Source organism: Acomys minous (assembly GCF_964271855.1).
Source record: "Acomys minous genome assembly, chromosome: 16".
In the NCBI taxonomy this organism is placed as follows: Eukaryota; Metazoa; Chordata; class Mammalia; order Rodentia; family Muridae; genus Acomys; species Acomys minous.
The window spans coordinates 54,909,524-54,930,189 of NC_140498.1; the positions used below are offsets into that span (position 1 = coordinate 54,909,524).

Below are 20,666 nucleotides of genomic sequence, written 5' to 3' on the forward strand. Positions count from 1 at the left end.
TTTCTTCAAGAAAGGGTAGCGACAGTAGGCTAAAGAGACTAAGAATACGAAATTAAATGAAAAATTGTGCAAAGGAAATGATATAAAGACTAAAGGGAGCAGAGCCTACACCTGCCACGTACAACACGGCAACATCAAACGCCACAGACACCTTCACTAGGGGTCTCTGACCAACAACCACAGCTGACAGCAGAGGGCAGAGGAGTAAAGTGCAACCCCCATCTTATCAGAGGCCAGGTCCACTGCCACCTCTGTCGTCCCAAGGGCAAAGCTCGGACCACAGCAGCTCAGGAAGCAGGAGCTGAGCACTGCCCCGTGCCTATCCGTGGGCCGAATGGACCGCTGATGAGATTGGAGGCATCTTACCCTGCATCTCTGCGGTGCATGTTGCGGCACACTCCTGACTTGTGAGGCCTGAGGTGTCTTCCTGTATCTCAAGCATGAAGCTCTACAGCTTCTTTCTGTAAGTTTCCCAGACCATAAGAATCCTACTGTTCATTAGGCCGTAGGGCAGCAAGCAGCATTTGGCCTCAAATACAGGCGCCCACTAAAGGCTTTGAAGACACTTTGTCCTTTATGCCACTTACAGCTGAAGTCTGGGCAGCACAAGACACCTGTCCAGCTTCCTCCAGTGTCCCGCTGTGCGCCCTCTAAAGTGACAAGCCCAGGATCTCTCCCATCCAATGTCATGTGTTCAATAACTGCTGTTAAGTGTTCATGTCCTTTCCTAGTCGTGACTTTCTTTGCTTTGCTTTTTCTTTTTTCTTACTACATTAAAAAATGTATTATTTTTCCATTGGTGCCTAAGGTTCCATAATTTTTTTAAACATATAATTTTATTTTATGTGCATTGATGTGAGGATGTCAGGTCACCTGAAACTGTAGTTACCAACAGCTGTGAGCTGCCATGTGGGTGCTGGGAATTATTTTGTTTTGGTTTTTGGTTTTTTAAGACAGGGAGGCCTGGCGTGGTGGCGCATGCCTTTAATCCCAGCACTCGGGAGGCAGAGGTAGGCGGATTGCTGTGAGTTCGAGGCCAGCCTGGTCTACAAAGTGAGTCCAGGACAGCCAAGGCTACACAGAGAGACCCTGTCTCGAAAAAGCAAAAAAAAAAAAAAGACAGGGAGTGCTGGGAATTGAACCTGGGTCCTTTGGAAGAGCAGTCAGTGCTCTTAACCACTGAGCCATCTCTCCAGCACCCAGTTCCATAATGATTGTTGAGGCAATTTTTCTCTTCCAGAGTTGTCAATTCATTTTCGCTTCCTTCCTTCCCTCCCGTACTCTCCAACCTCTCTCCAGTATTAATGACTAAGTCTAGGTCACGCTAGGCAAACATCCCACCACGACTGCATCCACATCTCTCTCTCCTTTCCCACGGCAGGGATTTGTCCTATTGCTCAGGCTCACCTCCATTCTCTTGCCTCTGCCTTGCAAAGATTACAGGTGTGTGCCATGAGGCCTGTGCAGGACTGGAAACAACAGGATGAAACCACGACCAAACTCAAGCACACAGACCAGGCCATCCCAGACCACAACTAATTTAGAGGAAGTACTTTTTCACTGGATTCCCTGTAAGTCACCCTTTTTTTAGGTCTCTGATTTCGGCATATAAAGATTTAGGACAAACAACAGAGGGTCTTCTTATAGTCTTGGACTTTCCAGTTCAAATCATAGGGCGTTTCCTGAATACCTAGGTGCAGATGCCGAGGGCATGGTAGTTTTTTGTTTGTTTTTGTCTTTATTGTTTGTTTGTTTGTTTAGATAGGGTCTCTCTGTGTAGCCTTGGCTGTCCTGGACTCGCTTTATAGACCAGGCTGGCCTCGAACTCACAGGGATCCACCTGCCTCTGCCTCCCAAGTGCTGCTGGGATTAAAGGCGTGCACCACCATGCCCGGCCCGCAGTAGTTTTTGAAAGATTTCTTTTGCTTTTATTTTATGTGTAAAAGTGTTTTTTTCTTGATGTATGTAAGTACATCATGTTCACACAGGGACATTGGAGGCAAGAAAACGTTGCCGGATCCCCTGGGACTGCCTGTGGGTTGTCACATGGGTGCTGGGAACCAAACCTGGGTCCTCTTAACCTCTGAGCCAGCTCCCCATCCCCTGAGGGAATAATGGTAAAACCACACACCTGTGGCTTTGAGAAGTTCCTCAGCATGACGGTGTCCCAGCTCCCCACCCCCAGCTTATATCTTACACTCTACACAGCAACTTGGAACCACCCTAAGCTACATCAAACACGGGAGGCGGGTGGGGGAGTGGGGGGTATAGGAGGGGTGGGGGGTATAGGAGGGGTGGGGGGTAGAGGAGGGGTGGGGGTGGAGGAGGGCTGCAGAGGCAGGGGGTAGAGGGGGGTCTCGCTCACACTAGGCAAGCCCTCTGCCACTAAATCCATCTCCAGCTCCCACCTGGTGCATTTTGAAATACACAGATAACACACAAACATATGCAGCAACATGTCACATACCTGGTCAAACTGGGGGTCTTCTCCACGCTGCAGAGACTTCGTCAGCGGCTTTTCCTACAACAAAAATAACACATATGAAAGTAATTGTGAAAGCTTTTCAACACTGTGAAAGAGATGTCATTACTGTTTTATTTCTCATTCACTTTTCCCTTATTAGAACAAGGAGATGCTGGTTTTTAAATAACTTAAAAAGTAGTCCTCAGCAGTAGTCTGACCTTAACCTTTCTCCTGTAGATTTCTTTTAAAATTATGAGTGTGTGTGTGTGTGTGTGTGTGTGTGTGTGTGTGTGTGTGTATGTGTGTTTGTACACATGAGACTACAGTGCCAGAAGAAGGTGCTGGATGCCTTGGAAGTGGAATTACAGGCAGTTGTGAGATACCTGACATGGGTGCTCTTAACCAAACTGGGGTCCCCTATAAGAGCAGTACATGCTCTTAACTGCTGAACTCTCTCTGCAGCCCCATTTCTTTCTTTTTTTTTTTGGTTTTTCAAGACAGGGTTTCTCTGTGTAGTCTTGGCTGTCCTAGACTCGCTTTGTAGTACAGGCTGGCCTCGAACTCACAGCAATCCGCCTGCCTCTGCCTCCCGAGTGCTGGGATTAAAGGCGTGCACCACCACGCCCGGCTGCAGCCCCATTTCTATCACAATTCTTTTTGTTGTTGCCGGTTCTTTGAAACTGGGTCTTGCCAGGCTACCCTTGACCTCTCTGGCTTCCATGGTGATGGGGTGACAGGTGTGCATCAGCTGGCTTCCAAGGTGATGGGGTTACAAGTGTGCACCACCTGGCCTCAACAGTGATCGGGTCACAGGTGTGCACCACCTGGCCTCAACAATGATGGGGTTACAAGTGTGCACCACCTGGCCTCAACAGTGATCGGGTCACAGGTGTGCACCAGCTGGCCTCAACAATGATGGGGTTACAGGTGTGCACCAGCTGGCCTCGACAGTGATGGGGTTACAAGTGTGCACCAGATGGCTTCCACAGTGATGCGATTACAGGTATGTACCACCTGGCCTCAACAGTGATGGGGTTACAGGTGTGCACCAGCTGGCTTCCACAGTGATGGGATTACAGGTGTGTACCATCTGGCCTCAACAACGATGGGGTTACAGGTGTGCACCAGCTGGCTTCCACAGTGATGGGTTACGGGTGTACACCACCTGGCCTCAACAGTGATGGGGTTACAGGTGTGCACCAGCTGGCCTCCACAGTGATGGGGTTACAGGTGTGTACCACCTGGCCTCAACAGTGATGGGGTCACAGGTGTGCACCAGCTGGCTAGGCTCTTGATGCTCCTTTTAGCCTACACCTCTCTGCTCAACCTGAAGAGCTGACACTCAGGAAAATGTAAGTTAAAACCAAAGCAAAACTTCCCCTTACCTACACTAAAGTGGATTTTGTCAAAAAGATAAGTATGGGTAGACATAGAGAAAGATGCCCCTTGAAAACGGTGAATAAAAAAATGTAACTTATTAGGGAGAGACCTTAAGGAAAATGGTATGACGGCTGCTCAAAAGGCAAAATTAAACCAACCAACCAACCAACCAAACAAACAAACCAAAAAACCCAAACTCACACAAACCAGCAATTCTGCTTCTGAGACTGTATTGTAAAGAAGCGAATTCATTGTGATGAGGTGCTGTATATGACACCAAGGCAAGTATCGTGAATACATGGATAAGAAGAAGAGACAGGGCTGGAGAGATGGCTCAGTGGTTAAGAGCGCTGCCTGTCCTTCCAGAGGTCCTGAGTTCAATTCCCAGCAACCACATGGTGACTCACAAACACCTATAATGAGATCTGGTGCCTTCTTCTGCAGATAAAGCACTCACATACAATTAATAAAATAAATAAATCTTAATTAAAAAAAAAAGAAGAAGAGGAGGAGACGTCCCTCCACTAATAGTTTGCCTGACAGAGAAAGGAACAGCCTGTCCTCTGGGGCACTGAGTATGAACCTGAAGGATACTTCTATGCCAACTCACAGCAGCCAGGCACAGAAAGACAAACTCTATATGCACGTAAGAAATACATATTTACATATTATGCCAAGATGCTGATGCTGTAAGCAGTCCCGTGCTTTCAGTGGAAACCACATAGTCACAACTGAAAGATTTAATTTTACAATTTAGTATTTCCGAGCTGGGGCGCACATCAGTGGCACAGCACATGTCTAGCATGCTCGAGGCCCTAGGTTCAACTGCTAGCAGTAGAAAAGAAGCAAGGAAGCAAGGAAGCAAGGATGGATAGATGGAAGGACGGATAGACGCATGCTGGGTGGGGCTAGAGAGATGGCTCAGCAGTTAAGAGCACTGGCTGTTCTTCAAGAAAAGTGGAATTTGGTGCCAGCACCCACATTTGTCGGCTCAGAATGGCCAGTAACTCGAGTTTTAGGGGACCTGATGCCTTTTTCTGGCCTCCACAGGCACTGCACACACATACACAAATGTACACCAATAAGTAAAAAGTAAAAAAAATATATATATAATATATATATGTGTGTGTGTGTGTGTGTGTGTGTGTGTGTGTTTTGGGATTTGATAGATGCAAAGTTGAAAGCCATATGTTTCCAATTCCTTTCATATTTATTTACTAGATGGTGTGTAGGGGCAGCTTGCTAATAGCCTATTTGTCAGGCAGAACTGATAAAGTGGGCTGTGTGACTTGACTAACCCAAAACCTAACTGCAAAAACAGTCTCACCAGTGCTAAGGGTCCACAGAGAGATGCTCCCTGACCATCACACCTTTTATTACACCAGGAAGCCTGGCTGACTTCCCAGCATGGCATTATGTGATTATCTTATCTTGCTTGCATTTCTGTTTGTTTTTTTTTTTTTTTTTTGCTATGGAAGACAGAACATGTTCTAGAAATCGGGATGACTGGTCTTGGAAATCAACCTGACACATCTGGGAGGAGGGAACCTCAAATGAGAAACCGTCTCCATCAGATTGGCCTGTGGGCAAGTCTGTGGAAACATTTTCTTAATTGCTAAGTGACGGAGGACGGCCCTGCCTAGTGTGGGCGGTGCTATTCCCTAGGCAGGTGAGCCTGGACTGTCTGTGCACGCCATGGGAAACACGCCCATGATCCTTTGTGGTCTCGGCTTCAGTCCCTACCATAGCTTCTCTTGACGTTGAGAACCTGGTCTTTTACCAAGTTAGTTTTGGTCAGTGGTACATCACAACAACATTAAAGCAAACTAGTACAGAAATAAAAAAAGTGCGTGCGTGTGCATGTGTGTGTGTGTATGAATACATGTATTGAGAAACTGTAAAATTGTAAAATACAAGATGCTTGTTCGCTTGTCCAGCCTTGCTCGCCTCTCCCAGTTCTCGTTATTGCTAACTTTAAAAGTTCCACCCTAAAAGCCAGGCGTGGTGGCGCACGCCTTTAATCCCAGCACTCGGGAGGCAGAGGCAGGCGGATCGCTGTGAGTTCGAGGCCAGCCTGGTCTAAAAAGCAAGTCCAGGACAGCCAAGGCTACACAGAGAGACCCTGTCTCAAAAAACCAAAAAACAAAAACAAAACAAAATAAAAGTTCCACCCTAGTTTCCAGAATAGTTAGATGTAAGTTTCCAAATATCAGATGTCCCCATACGGCTTTCAGTAACCGCTCTAGAGACCCACACCCAAGCCCCCACAAGGAGCTTCCCAATGCCAGATGTCCTAATGTCCATATGGTCTAACTTGATAAGCAACCCCACCTGCTTTGTGGTGTCAGCCTTTAAAACTAGCCTGTAACAGCTACTCGGGGTCCTTCACCTCCCGAGGGCTGAGGGACCCTGACACATCGACAATTAGGACTTCTGATGTGTCAGTAATAAATTTTACATATACCTCCAGCCTGTGTGACTTGAGTGGTCTCTCACGGCAACCCCCTTCCTGAATTGGACTCCAGGGTCCAACAGTATATATATGAAATTTGTACTTGGCTTGTGTAAATAAACACCCTAAGGAAAAGTTCGTGTACACTTAGCCTATATCACACATACCGAGGACGTCTCCAATCTTTTCCAGCCACAAAGGCGGATGCACCCACCCTGGGTGGCCTTGAACTTGTGGTAGCCTTCTTGCTGCCTCCTGAGTACTGATATGACAAGTGTCATCATCAAACCTCAGTCCACACCCCTGAGGTTTCCCCAGGGGACTTGGGATCAACTGCCCTCTCTCACTTGGGGACTATCCAGTGTCAAAGTGTATATGCACCCAGCATGAAGAGAATGCTGGATTCTGATTGGCTAGTAAGCTTTTCAAGTGGGTAAGTGGATACAGAAAGGTAGGTGAGGAGAAAGAAGAGCAACCAAGAAACAGACTTGGCTTGTTGCATAAAAAAGGGTGTGCTCTCTAGTTAAACTGGAAAGCCCTTCCTGCATCGGTAAGGGTTCAATGCCATTTTCTGCAGTTCTTTGTGAAGCTAGCGAAAATGCAAACATTAACACTAACGATGTGAAAGCAGGTAGCAAGCGAGTCCTACAGGCATCCTTGAACAGCCATGGGATGAGGACTCCTACCCGGAATTTTCTGTCCATCCAGGACCAACGGGTCACTTTGTGTCCAACCTACAGGCTGGGGGGAGGGCTGGGCAGCATGTGGTTCCTGGCACCAGAAGGAGAGACTGGGGTCCCCCCACTCCATGCTCCCCCCATGCCTCATCTTTGCTATGGTTGCCTGCAGCTCCACCATCACTCCCTCAGGCCTTTTGAGCCAGTCTCCAATACCAGTTCTGTCCTTAAATAGAAGGAAGGAAGGAGGGGGGAGGGGGAGAAGGAGAGAGGGGGGAGGGAGGGAGGGAAGTAGGTTAATTAGACTTGGTGAGTTATTAAAAAGAAAGGACATGAAGAGGGGAGGGGATGTGTTGGGGAGCCTGGGGGATGGGAGGGGATGTGTTGGGGGGGTCTGGGGGATTGGAGGGGATGTGTTGAGGGGCCTGGGGGATGGGAGAGTATATGTTGGGCGGCTGGAGAGAAGTGGGAAATTGAGACAGGTATGATTAAGACATATTGTATACACGTATAAAATGTCAAAGAAAAAATATTTTAAGAGAGAGAGAGAGAGAGAGAGAGAGAGAGAGAGAGAGAGAGAGAGAGAGAGAGCCCAAGGCCAAACTGGGCTACATACTGCGAACCTGTCTCCAACAAAATAATAAAAAGCATACAGAACATAGTACGTGCTCTGTACCAATACCACAGTGTTCACACGGGGACTTGAGAGTGTGCAGACTTGGTATTTGCAGGTGAGGAGGCTCCTGGAGCCAATCTCCAGCAAATCTAAGTTCAGACAGTTGCAACAAATTGTCGTGTGCATTTGAAAGTGACCACGTGGTCTCATACTTTATGTTTGAACTCTTCATAATTAAACAAACAACTAAAGTACAGCCACAACATAGCTACTTCTTTTTAAGTCATACAGTGCTTCACTTTCAAAGAGGGCATCATCTGAACCCACTTCACCGCTCGTATCTAACAACTCGCTTTCTGATGGAGCAGACCTGCCCTGCTCTCTCCCACTCACAGTAGGCTGTGGAGGACAGTGCCTGCCTGCCTTTCTCCCTGTGGATGGAACAGCACAGCTCTCCCAGCCCCAGTCCCCTCAGGGGAATTCTCTCCGGTCAGAGAGAGTCCAAAGTGCAGAGGGACAGGGTGGGGCCCCGACTCCTGCATCTTATTTGCCATGGAATTTGCATCTCCCCCACCCCACCCACCCCGCACTCCGTTAAGAAAACACGCCTATAAAGCTCTATGTCCATAACTCCTAAAATGGGCAGAGTTAAGCCACAGACGTCCACCCTAACTCCAAATAATTTCAGTGTGTTCTAGCTCTGCTGGTGCTCTGTAACTCCTAAGAAGAAAGGTGACCGATCAGGCCAGATCTTAGACAGCTAGAAGTCTCCAGAGGCCTATTGCTCAAAGGCAGGTTTATCTTAGGAATTTAAGAAGCACATTCAATAAACCACTTCCCACTTCTGACTCTTCAGTGGGTCCCCCAAATTCCAAGTGGGACCCCACACAGACCAGATTTCAGGAAGCCAGAAGGCTCAAGTTAAAGTGTCTTTGGCGTCATACCATCAGCACATTTAACCCAGCACAGGCGTGGGGCTTGTATGATTCTCAGACTGTTAAGTGTGTCATCCGCCTTGGCTTAGGGCCATCCTAGGAGCCTTCGCGGTGACAGTGGTTGGAGGGACAGATGAGGCCAGAGAATGGGGACCGCACAGCCTCCTGACAGCCTGGAGGCCTCTCCTCCTCACTGAGGTCCAGTCACCATGTAGCTAAGAGTGCTGCCAGTCTTTTAGGGTTATTTCTTTGAGTTTCGCTACTATTTGGATTATGTTAAGATGGGCCTGGACCCTCCTGTACAATGTCCAGGAGCTAAAACAAAACTCCACATGTTTTCCTGTGAAAAATGAATATTCCTACTGATATTAAGATTTTAACTTGAACTCCCTTGAATGTTCTACATATAACCAGGACGTTCTACTATAAAAAATAGTGTAGAGGTACAATGTAAAGTACAAACAACCTTCAAGGTGCATTGTAAAGTGCAAACAACCTTCAGAAAACTAACATGCCTGCATTACTAGAAAGACCTTAGTATTCTGAATCAAGACTTATTCATTTTTATTTTCTGCGTATGAATGCTGGCCTGGCTGTACGTCTGTGCACCGTGTGCATGCAGTGCCTGTGGAGGCCGGAAGAGGACACTGTAGCCCTGGCACCGGAGTGGCAGCTGTGAGCACCAGTGGCTACTGAGAACTGAGCCTGGCTCGTGTGAAGAGCAGCCAGCGCCCCTCACTGTGAGCCATCTCCAGCCCCAAGACATTAACCTCAACTGTCGATTTAGAGAGAACTTGATGGAATGGGGGAGGGGTGGGCGACTACGAAATCTGTAATAACACTTGTTAGGCCTTGCAAGTCCTGAGGTTTTGCTCATAAGAACATGTTTTGTGCCCCCATTTGCTGTAAGCTTTGAATGCCATAAGCATAGAAAAATCATGTTATATAAATTTCCATCCCATATTATATATAAGTTGGCAAAAATTCCAAAGCCCGGATTAGCTTCCCCCTTCTTCACTGGGCAAAGGAGGATGCTGAGTCCTGTGATATCCCATCACCATGGTGACAGTGTCTGGGCTGGGGACCCAATTGTTGTGACTCCACTGAAGCATTTAGCCCTCAGCTCACAGCAGCCCTCAAGAATGCAATTTCAGTCCTAACCAAAGAAAAGCGGACATAAAATAATTTCCTGGCTATCATATTTTTCTCTTCATATCTTAGTAGTGGCAGCTCTCACTTAACTTTAGAAACATGCTTTGAAAAACCTTTCACCCCAAGAGACTCCCTTCCTGAGATGAGGGGCAGGCAGCGGAGGGTCTGGTCTGCCCTCATGACGTATTGGGGTACGGACGGATGGTCTGCTGCACCTGTTTGTCCACAGGTAATAGTGAATGCCATTCTATGACACCCTGAATTCTATCAGTAATTGCCCAGCACTAGTTAAAGTCCTCAGATATGTAGGTACTGAGCTTGCAGAGGTAGATGTCGCTATAAAACAAAAAACAAAAAAAGTCCCAGATCCTTTGATTTTTATCAATGAAGACGCAGGAGTCAGATGCTGGGGCGAAACCTGCTAGCTCAGAGAGGCAGAGAAAGCGCCCAGCTGACCTTCTTACTCAGCTCATGTCCCAGCAGAAAAAACCAAAAGCCCAAAGTGTGTTAGCTCAGCCAACAGCCCAGGAGGAAAAGCCAAAAAACTTAAAAGCCAAAGAGCTCGCTAGCTCAAAGCTGCAAAAGCCCCTTTTTCTTATCCACTCTGTCTTTAATACCCTTCAATTTAAACTCCCTCCTACTCTTTAATCCCTGTCATCCAGGTTCTTGCTCCGCCTCTTGACCTAGGATTAACTGATTAACTTTATTTAATCCCCTTTACAGAAAGCTCTTGGATTAAAGGTGTGTGCTAGGGCTGAGCCACACCATAATCACCTGTTTACAACAAACAGAAAGTTCTTGGATTAAAGGTGTGTGTTAGGGCTTAACTACACCAACCAAGAAACAGAATTTTACAGTTCACAATCCTGGGGTTCACAATGGGATCAGTATTCCTGTACACATATCTACCTCTTTTTAATTCCCTTCAGCTAATAAAAGGAGTTTTTGTGAGTAAAACAACACACACTGATTATCACCCAAAGCGTTGGGAAAATAATTCAAGATCAAGAAAATGATACAGGTTGTCCCTAAGAAGTGAAAGACTCAGGCAGGCAATTCTCTGTTTGGGGGTAGGGGTGGGGGCGTGGCGGGGCGTGATCGGGGTGTGATGGGGGCATGACGGGGCTATGCCCTGAAGCATGACGGTAGCCCCAAAGCCATTAGGGCTATCTGAGTGCTCGTTTTTTGGTTTTTGTTTTTTGTTTTTGAAAATGGAACCTCTTGAGATGAGCTGGTCTATATGCAGCTGGCTCTGCTCATGTCAGCGGAGTCTGTTTCTCCTTTAAATGTAACAATCCCAAGACCAGATCCATTCTCTGAGCGGTGGAGGGGAAACCTCAGTTAAATTCAGCTACAAAGTTAATCTTCATTTTAATTGAAAGAAGGGAGTGGTTCCCAGACACTTCTCTTTCTACACTAGCGACCATGAAACACTAGCTGAGACCTTCACGCCTTTGTTCCTGAATTATAATCTCTATTCTTGGTGACTCTCTTTTCTTCTTCTCCTTCTCCTTCTTTTTCCTCCTTAGCTGCTGCTCGACAGCCTCACTGTGTTTAATGAATAGACCTTCAGCTCATCCGGATGGATCTCTGTGTGTCTCTTCAGGTCCTTGCTCCACAGAGCAGCTCTTCGCATGTCCACCTTCAGTCTCCCCAGCATGCCCCTCTCCCAGGCATCATCACAGTACGTCACATCCTGGTCTTCTCAGTGTCTCCCCCCCCCCCCCCGCCCCTACACTCACTCACTCTCTCTCTCTCTCTCTCTCTGACAATTATTTCTTTTCTTCTACTCGGTTTTCCAACAAGTGCTCTGCACTTCTGTCTACTTTTCTTGCTTTTGGTTTTTGAGACAGGGCTTCTGTGTGGTTTGGGCCATCCCTCCTACTCACTATGTAGACCAGGCTGGCCTTGAACTCAGAGAGATTTGCCTCAGAGTTCTGAGATTAAAGGTGTGTGCCATTGCTGCCAGGCAACTGATCTGGCTTTTCTCTCACCATCAAAAATAGCATCCCCAGAGGCCCTGCGGATCTGCAAAATGGTGGCCATCATCAGTATTTTATTCCCTGGACCTCTAATTGCACCAAGACATGTCCAATTGTTCCTTTCATTTGCTGGAATCACCACCCGCAGCCAGTTCTTTTTCCTCCATGGCTAGTCCCAGCTCTAAAAATATGTATACACTGTAGTGTTGAGCCACCCTGGGAAACGCTCCCGGAATATCCAAGTTTACCTCCTTTTGACCTAGGAATTGAGTAGAAAGAACCCTCCAAAGGTATTAGGAGCCATCATCAAATGGAGTATTGTGTGGCAGCAACACACTGGAGGCCAAGTGTGGGAGTGCACACCTTTAGTCCCAGCATCTGTGAGTTCGAGGCTGGCCTGGTCTACAGAGGGAGTTCCAGGACGGCCAAGGATACACAGAGAAACCTTGTCTCAAACAAACAAACAGCAAAAATGCACTGGATATATACATAGATACCTATAAAATATCTAATAAACTATAAGTCAGATAACATCCCTACTGCTGATATTACATTGATAACTTTTAGAGATGTGAAAAGTGTATAGAAACACAGCCATATTACATCAAAAGAAGACCATTCCACACTTCACTAGGACCATGCATTTATTTATTTATTTATTTATTTACTTACTTACTTTGCTGCTAAGGCTAAAACTCAAGGTCCTGTGCATGCAAGGCTAATTCTCTATTACCGAATGACACTCCTAGTCCCTACTGTTGGAAGGACTCTGCTGTTCGAGGTTGCAGTCCTCCCTGTCTGGATAGTCATTCTGAGCTCAGCGTTAGGTGCGGGCCTCCCTCTCCCCAGCAGGGCCTCCGGCTGTCTGCCTTAGTCCACCTGGAAAGTGTCTTTAGACATAGATGCCCCTGACCACATTTGACATATGGCCCTTGCTTGACACAGCTCCCTGCTAGCTCGCCCCTCCCTGTGTCTATAGGATAATTAGGTGTTGTGGTCCTGTTCACATGATAGGAGCGTGCTGCCAAATGCAAAACACGCATCCTTAAAGTGCCTGGTTCCAACCAGTTATGAACACCTATCCCGGAAGCCCCCGCCCCACGGACTCCCCATGGGGAATATAGCCTTTGTTCCCCCCCCCCCACACACACACGCAAGTAAACTTGACCAGCTCCTGCTGTGGTTCCGGAGTGTTTGATCTCCTTCCAGGCCCCGCGTCTCACCTTTTCCTTCTCCTGCCTTGGTGTGCTGGTGGCCGACAGGCCCCCTAAGGAAGAGGAGAACCACACTCTACAACCGAATGAACTGTAAACAGCTCTGTGTCCCACCCCTCCCCGCCAAGGCTCGGGATAGACCTAGAAGATGGGACAGCAAGACTGTAAGAGGCAGCGGGAGTGGCTAACAGTAGGGAATCAGTGTTTGCTGGATACGACAACGGGGCCAACGAAAACTCACAGCGGCTATGGCAGCGTCTACAGAACGCAGAAGATCACCCCAGTCAGTCAGAGTCACAGCATGGGTCAGGGAGGGGTTCATGGACTCCCACAATCAGCTGAGGAGCCACTAGCCGATGGCCCCGGGAGAGGGAGAGTCAATTTTCTTCTGGGATGTGAATCTGACAGGCTGTCCATGCTGCAGCAGTTGGTTGCACACATACATGCATGTAGACCGCTTGGAACAGACTTGGTGGGTATTTAGGTTGAAAAAGAGCCCTTGAAGTTGGGGTGGGGGGATGGGGGGTTTGGGAGGTGGGGGTGGGGGAGACAGTGGGGGGAGACGGTGGGGGGGGAGATGGGGGCAGGAGAATGAAGACTTGGCAGGGAGGGAATAGGAAGTGGACATTATAAGCATTGTAAATATTAAATAAAATATCTAATAAGATACTTTTTACACGTTTTAAGTGTGTGTTGGTGGTGCTACGGCGCATGAAGGCTAGAGGGCACACTGAGAGGGTTGCTGCCCTCCTCCTACCATATGGGGTCTGGAGACTGGTTGAGGACGCCAGGCTTGGTGGCAAGCACCTCTACCTGATGAGCCATCTGGCTGGCCCTCGAATCAATTTTTATTAGCATTTTTTTTTGTCACTATAACACAGGAGATTCTTTCATATGTTGTTGTCTTACTTGGGTTAAAGAGTGATGTCTCTGCCAGTTCTCAAAAGAAGTGCAAACGACAAAGACACAGTTGAAAGGGGAAGATAAAATCAAAAGAACACGAAATTGCATCTCATCCTAGTTGGCGTGGTCATCTTCAGGCATGAGTGCTGGCGTAAAAAGGCGTCTCTCCGCCTGAAAGTAGAGTAGCCACAGTGGAAAAACAGTTGAGGGAGTCTTCAAAAGGCTAAAAATAGAATTAGCATGTGACTCGCGTAGATTGCTCCCGGGAAGAAGCTTGAAGGGAACTAGGTCACCATACAGCAGGGACACCTCCGCGTCGGAGTGGGTTGTGGCGCTATTTACAGTAGCTAAGGTATGGCCGGCCCCAGATTAAATACAGTGACAGAGGAGGAGAAGGAAAACCTGGCAGATATGCGCAGTGGAGTTTTGCTGTTTACATCTACTGTAAAGATGCATGGAGATGGGTAATGTGCACAAAGGACAGCACCATTGCCTATGCCTTCTCCTATATGTAGATTATAGATAACACACACACACACACACACACACACACACACACACAGAGGCACTCAGAAACAGACAGACAGACATACACACACAGACACACACACACTCAGAAACAGACACACACACACAAGGACACACACAGACACTCAGAAACAGACAGACACACACACACAGACACACACACAGACACACACAGACACTCAGAAACAGACAGATACACAGACACACAGACAGACAGACAGACAGACAGACAGACATACACACACACACACACACACACACACACACACACACACACACACACACACGAGTTGATGCCTCCTTCTTTGGAAGACAGAGTCACTCTTTTATTTGGGGGGGGGGTGGCCACTGGTAGTTGCCTGTTGTCATGGCATATGACCCTGACACCCGTGTGCATACAAGCAACACTTACTTAACCCAGTGGATTATTAAAAGGGCATAAACTTGACAGGGGTGTTGGAGGTCCTGGGGGAAGCTGTAGAGAGGGAGGGGGGTGGATATGATGGACAAACACTGTGCACGCGTATGAAACTTTCAAGGAATAAATAAAATGTTAAAATAGACTATAGCCTATCCACGGAAGAACTGAACACTCCCAAATTGGAATACAAAGCCCTTTGATCTTTTTTCTTACTTAAAGATACTTTTCACAGGGTTTATTTGCTGTAAGTTTCAGTTGGACTTTAAATTCCACTTCACAGATGAAAATTCCTGTTTAGGAGCCACATAAGGAATGTTTTTCACCTGCAGGCCTCCAAATGTAGTCACAAACAGGAAACAAACTTTGGGTTTAGCCACAGGCAGAGAAAAGTGGCTCTGGGCTCCTCCTTCAGTGCCTCAGCAGGCTCTTCCCTCAGTTATTGCCTCCTCCGCCTTCAGCCACAGGCGATGCTCTGGGTCAGAGCTACTGTGCATGCCCAGCAGTGGTTCTCAGCTTTCCTGCAACCCTTTAATACAGTTCCTCATGCTGTGGTGACCGGTACCCAACCATAAAATCATTTTCATTGTTACTTCATAACTGTGATTTTGCTACTGTCATGAGTCCTAATGCAAACATCTCACATGGAGGATGTCGTCTGATCTGTGACTGGGAGCATCTCACATGGAGGATGTCTGATGTGTGACTGAGAGCATCTCACATGGAGGATGTCATCTGATATGTGACTGTGAGCATCTCACATGGAGGATGTCATCTGAATGTGACTGTGAGCATCTCATATGGAGGTTGTCGTCTGCTGTGTGACTGCGAGCATCTCACATGGAGGATGTCGTCTGATGTGTGACTGCGAGCATCTCACATGGAGGATGTTGTCTGATACGTGACCCCAGAGGGACACACAATGTTTTCTTAGCACAGAAAGATCGGTAGGTACAATGGTGCAGGAAAATCGCCCCCTTCTGGGCACGGCCGTCCTGACACACACCAAAGTACTGCTTCTGAGGTTTGGTGTGTGTCAGTCTAAATACAACAGACTGTGTGAGGATCTGGCCTGTACAGACCCTGTCCCCCAGTACAGAAGGACTTCCGGACTCACAGATGAAAGCTAAGATATTTCTTGTATCTGGAAGTCTGAGGGCAACACAGGTCACCTGAAATGCAAAGCGATGGCTAAATGTTCAATCTCTGGACTGTGTGTCCTGAGGAAAGTAAAGCTGATCTATAGCATTATTATTTGGCTGGTTAATTGATGATTTGTTTATTTTAAAGATTTACTTTTTTAGCTAGGCGTGGTGGTGTACACATTTAATCCCAGCACTCGGAAGACAGAGGCAGGCAGATCACTGTGAGTTCGAGGCCAGCCTGGTCTACAAAGTGAGTCCAGGACAGTCAAGGCTACACAGAGAAACCCTGTCTCAAAAAACCAAAGACATAAAATAAAATAAATATTTATTTTTATTTTACATGTATACGTGGCTTGTGTGTGTGTGAGTATGTGTGTACGTGCATGCGTGTGTGTGTGTGTGTGTGTGTGTGTGTGTGTGTGTGAGAGAGAGAGAGAGAGAGAGAGAGAGAGAGAGAGAGAGAGAGAGAGAGAGAGAACCCTGGGCACGCAGTGCCTGATTAGGCCAGTTGAAGGCATTAGATCCCCTGAAACTGGAGTTACAGATGATTGTGAGACAGCAAGTGGGGCAAGGGGAATGGAACCCAAGTCTTCCAGAAGATTAGCCAGTGCTTTTAGCCGTGCACTCATCTCTCCAGCCCTAATTAGTTGATTCATTTTGGGTCGGAGAGGAGGGTAACTGGGGATCGAACCCAGGGCCTTGGACACACTAGGTAAGTACCAATGAGCTATATCCTTGGCCAAATGAGAGCGGTCTGTTGTGAGTACAGATAGCCAACACCCTCGCCTGGGTCTGTTCCTCTTATCATATACATTCTAAAGCCACGAGAGAAGCTAGGCTGGGTGTGTTTTCACTTGCCCAAGGCTTCACTATTTAGAACCAAAAGTTTAACGAGAACTGGAAACACTGGTTTCAAACAGATTGCTGGTGATGGGCCAAGGCAGTCTTCTCTTCCAGCACTGTATCCTGCTCGCCTGAGGTGGATGCCCAGTTGTCCTCATGCCAGCTCTAAAACCAACTCCCGGGAGACGAAGCTGGAGGCTAGGGGCAGAAGTCTGTCACAGCCCGTCCTCAGCACCTGGCAGGCTAGCAGGCGTAACGCCACCATTAGCTAGCTACCTGCTTAGCCTTTCATAAGCCAGCTGGCCAAGACCGGAGTCCACACAGGCCTGGTCTTGAGGCACAGAACCTTCTTTACCCACACAGGGTGTTGCAATAGTCTGGCATCCCGGATTCTCCCAAGATTTCCCACATCAAGAAAATAGTTTGTGTTCCTTTGAGTTTATGCTCAGCCTCATTCATTTTTGTTGAGGTTAGCAAACCAGCTAAGTCAAGTTGTGCCTTTTCAACTCTCTGTTCTAGTTCTGTGGTAACACAATAAACATCTCGGCGAATTATCACAGCTTCCGCCAGCCCACACCTGAGCACCCAACTGGGCACAGGGCCAGCATCTGAAAGACCCTGCCCAGGTGTGAGACAGTGTGTGGCATGTAAGGAACGTATCTGGGCTCAGGCAAATCCCATCTTCACAAGATCTTCCGTCATGAACGTACTTGTAACTTGCCTCTGTCTCTTCATCTTGATCTCTGCTGAAGGACAAGGTGGAAGCAACATGGCTGGCGTGGACAGTTGCCTTCCTGAGACTTCAGTCAAAATAAACCACAATTCTTTGTAAGTCTTTTGTCAAGTGAGGTGAGACTCCTCCTTCCTGTTGGATGGTCAAGGCTCAGGCATTTACCAATGCCCCAAACAGTTTCCACTGCAGTTCTTTAAAGAGACAATGGAGTGTTCCAGAGATGTAAGAGTTAAAATATTTGCTGCTATGACTGTACTAAGTAGGGCTACGGCCAGCTGCCTGACCGTCTCACCTTACAATAGACAAAGCTGGGTACTGACTAAGTGACTATACCTGATGCACAGTTTTGTGCTGGAAAAGTAAGTTCTTTGAACATCAGACAGACTGTAAAAGAAGGGTCAGACAAAAGAGCCATCCTGGAAAAGTAGAAAATTTCTTGAAATTCTAGATCTCCTAGAACAACCCATCATTTTCCATGGTGAGTCACTTGGTTTTTCAGTTCGCAGCGGTCTCTATACCTGCCTGGCCTCAGGACCGATGACAGTTCTTCTCTGAAGGCCTCGGAAAACCATCATGGTTGGACCCTCCTTCTGTCCTGGTTACAGTGCTGTGGCTCGAATGAGAAATGTCTCCCACAAGTCCGTGTGTTTGAACACTTTGTCCCCAGTAGGTGGCACTGTTTTAGGAGGCTGCTGGACCTGTGCCCCTCTGCTTCCAGTTTGCTCTCTCTCAACTTCATGCTTGTGGTTGAAGATATGCTCTGTCAGGTCCTCTGCCTCCTGCCTCCTTCCACCGTTATGAACTCTCTAGATCCATAAGCCTGAATAGACTTTTTTTTTCCCCTTAAGCTGTCCGCCCTCACACCCGATGTTCTCTCACAAACACAAAGCATCTAAGACAACATCTGTGCAAACCTTAAGTACTGGTTGGAAACATAGTCTTCTGTTGTAAACTTTATTTGTTGGCCTCTGTCACCCCCCCCCCCCCAAACACAAGTACACAGAGGACCAAACGAGTTGATTTGAAATAGCTCTGGCTGAACCACGTTCAACGAGAAGAGTGTGGCCAGGATGGGGCAGCCAACTGCTTGCTCAAGCCTCTACCGTGCTTGAGTAAACACAGACAGAGCCTGGTTTCCAAGGAAACACTAGAAGATGGGTTAGCTGATCCTAGCTCCACGATCACAACAACCGTGAGGATGGACGGTCACAAGGGTGGAGCACCTCATGGCGTGCAGGAGTACCCCAGGTGCTCCACACGCATCACCGTGCCCCATCAGCCACCCCAGGAATTAGGCATTGACGCTCATCCTACAAACAGGGAAGAGAAGAGGCTGAGGCTGCCCAAGTCCACACATGGAAAGAGGTAGAAGCAAAAGTCAGATCAAAGTCAGTTTGCCCAAAATAACTTTATATCTATTTGTACCATTTATAGCTTTATGTCCATTGGATCAACCAAGTTGAAACTGATGAGGCTCCTGAATTTGGAAACGCTGAAGTAAGTTGTTGGTTGTTTTTTTTAAAAAGGAGTTTATTGAGACAGTAGCAGCCTGTGACCACAGTGACAGGTGCTATGTACATAGAGACTTGTGCATAATGCGAGTCTATATCGTGTGGCTGAGAGTCTCTATTGACGGAGTGGGGTCTGAGAAGAGACCACACCAGTCAATAACGAGGCATCTTCAGATGCTCCAAGGCAAGAGACTAGGAATCAGTGTCTTTTCTGTTCAGCATATTGTAGAACACTTGTCTATGATGTACGAGGGGCAGAGAAACGGCCCTGATTGTCAGCGTAGAGATGAGCAACTCGGCCTTCGAAATATGTGGCCTGCACAAAGGTCTTCCTTTTTAGCTACGCTGTTAATGGTTTGTTTACTCATTTCCTGGCATGCTCATTCACCCATAAAGCGCTCGCTGGGGTTGGAGACTTGGTCAGCAGGTAAGAGCACTGCTGCTCTTCCAGACAGAGGGCCTGGGCTCAGTTCTCAGTGCCCACCCAGGGCCTGGAGCTCTGGTTCCAGAACTTACTGATGTTTGAGCAAACACAGGGCCTTACAGAAGGCTTCCTCTGGCCTCTACGGGTACCACACAGGTGCATGCGGTCCACAAGCACGCACGCACGTGAGATAGCCATTCACATAAAAATAAATAAGTCTTCAAAAGCAAAACATTTACTGTCTACTGTATGTAAAGCATTCAAAACTGGAGGGGGGGGACAGAGAAGAGGGCAGAGAGAAGATGTAGCCAATGCAGAGACACGGGCATTGTCTCTTAGTAAATTTCTGGTGTTTTATTCAACTGAAAATTACACACACACACACACACACACACACACATTTATAGTTTATACTATAGTCTGATATGTACATACAAAATAAAAGCTCCACAAAGCAAGAGACATTTTTGTTGTTGTTGTTGCTTGGCTTTGTTTTTGTTTTTTGAGACTGGGTTTCTCTGTGTAGACCAGGCTGGCCTCGAACTCACAGAAATCAGCTTGTCTCTGCCTCCCTGAGTGCTGGGATTACAGGCATGCATCACCATGCCCAGCTGCAAGGATATTCTCAAAACTATAACATGGTCTATTCTATTCCACTGAATTATTTTAATTCAGTGAAGATAATACCTTGCCTAAGAGGATAATATGGTAGCTAAAATGAAGTGCACATGCTGTGTGTGTGTGTGTGAGAGAGAGAGAGAGAGAGAGAGAGAGAGAGAGAGAGAGAGAGACAGACAGACAGACAGACAGACAGAGACAGAGACAGAGACAGAGAGAGACAGAGAGAGAGAGACAGAGACAGAGAGAGACAGAGAGACAGAGAGAGAGAGAGACAGAGAGAGAGAGACAGAGACAGAGAGAGACAGAGAGACAGAGAGAGAGAGAGACAGAGAGAGAGAGAGAGAGAGAGAGAGAGACAGAGAGAGAGAATGTATGCATATGTATCCACAGGGACATGTTTTATGTACACATCAGGAAAAAATGAAGTAAACCTTTTCATCGAGGAAGTGTGAGTTGGTCTTGGTGATGGGCAAGAAGAGGCAATGAGGATGCCAGGAGGTCGAGTACTCATCAATGCACGGCGGCGGCGAGGAGTGGGCTTACATAGGTGCACGATAGAAGCAGGATGCACTGTGGCCAAATCAGGAGATGGAATAATGTGAAACGAGGGCTTCAAACAAGGATGGAAGAGCGTGCTTAGGGAGGACTTATCCACAGGATGGAGAAGA

General features: G+C 47.3%; 1 protein-coding gene across 3 annotated transcripts in view; it reads right to left on the bottom strand.

Annotated features, from left to right (window-relative positions):
- The window catches only part of FRY (FRY microtubule binding protein), a 360,844-nt gene that overhangs the window by 176,332 nt on the left and 163,846 nt on the right, over positions 1–20,666 (bottom strand). For all 3 annotated transcript variants that reach the window (XM_084763560.1, XM_084763561.1, XM_084763562.1), the window contains one exon: positions 2,468–2,521. In XM_084763560.1, coding sequence (XP_084619686.1) covers positions 2,468–2,521 — 54 coding nt within the window. The remainder of the gene's footprint in view (positions 1–2,467; positions 2,522–20,666) is intronic.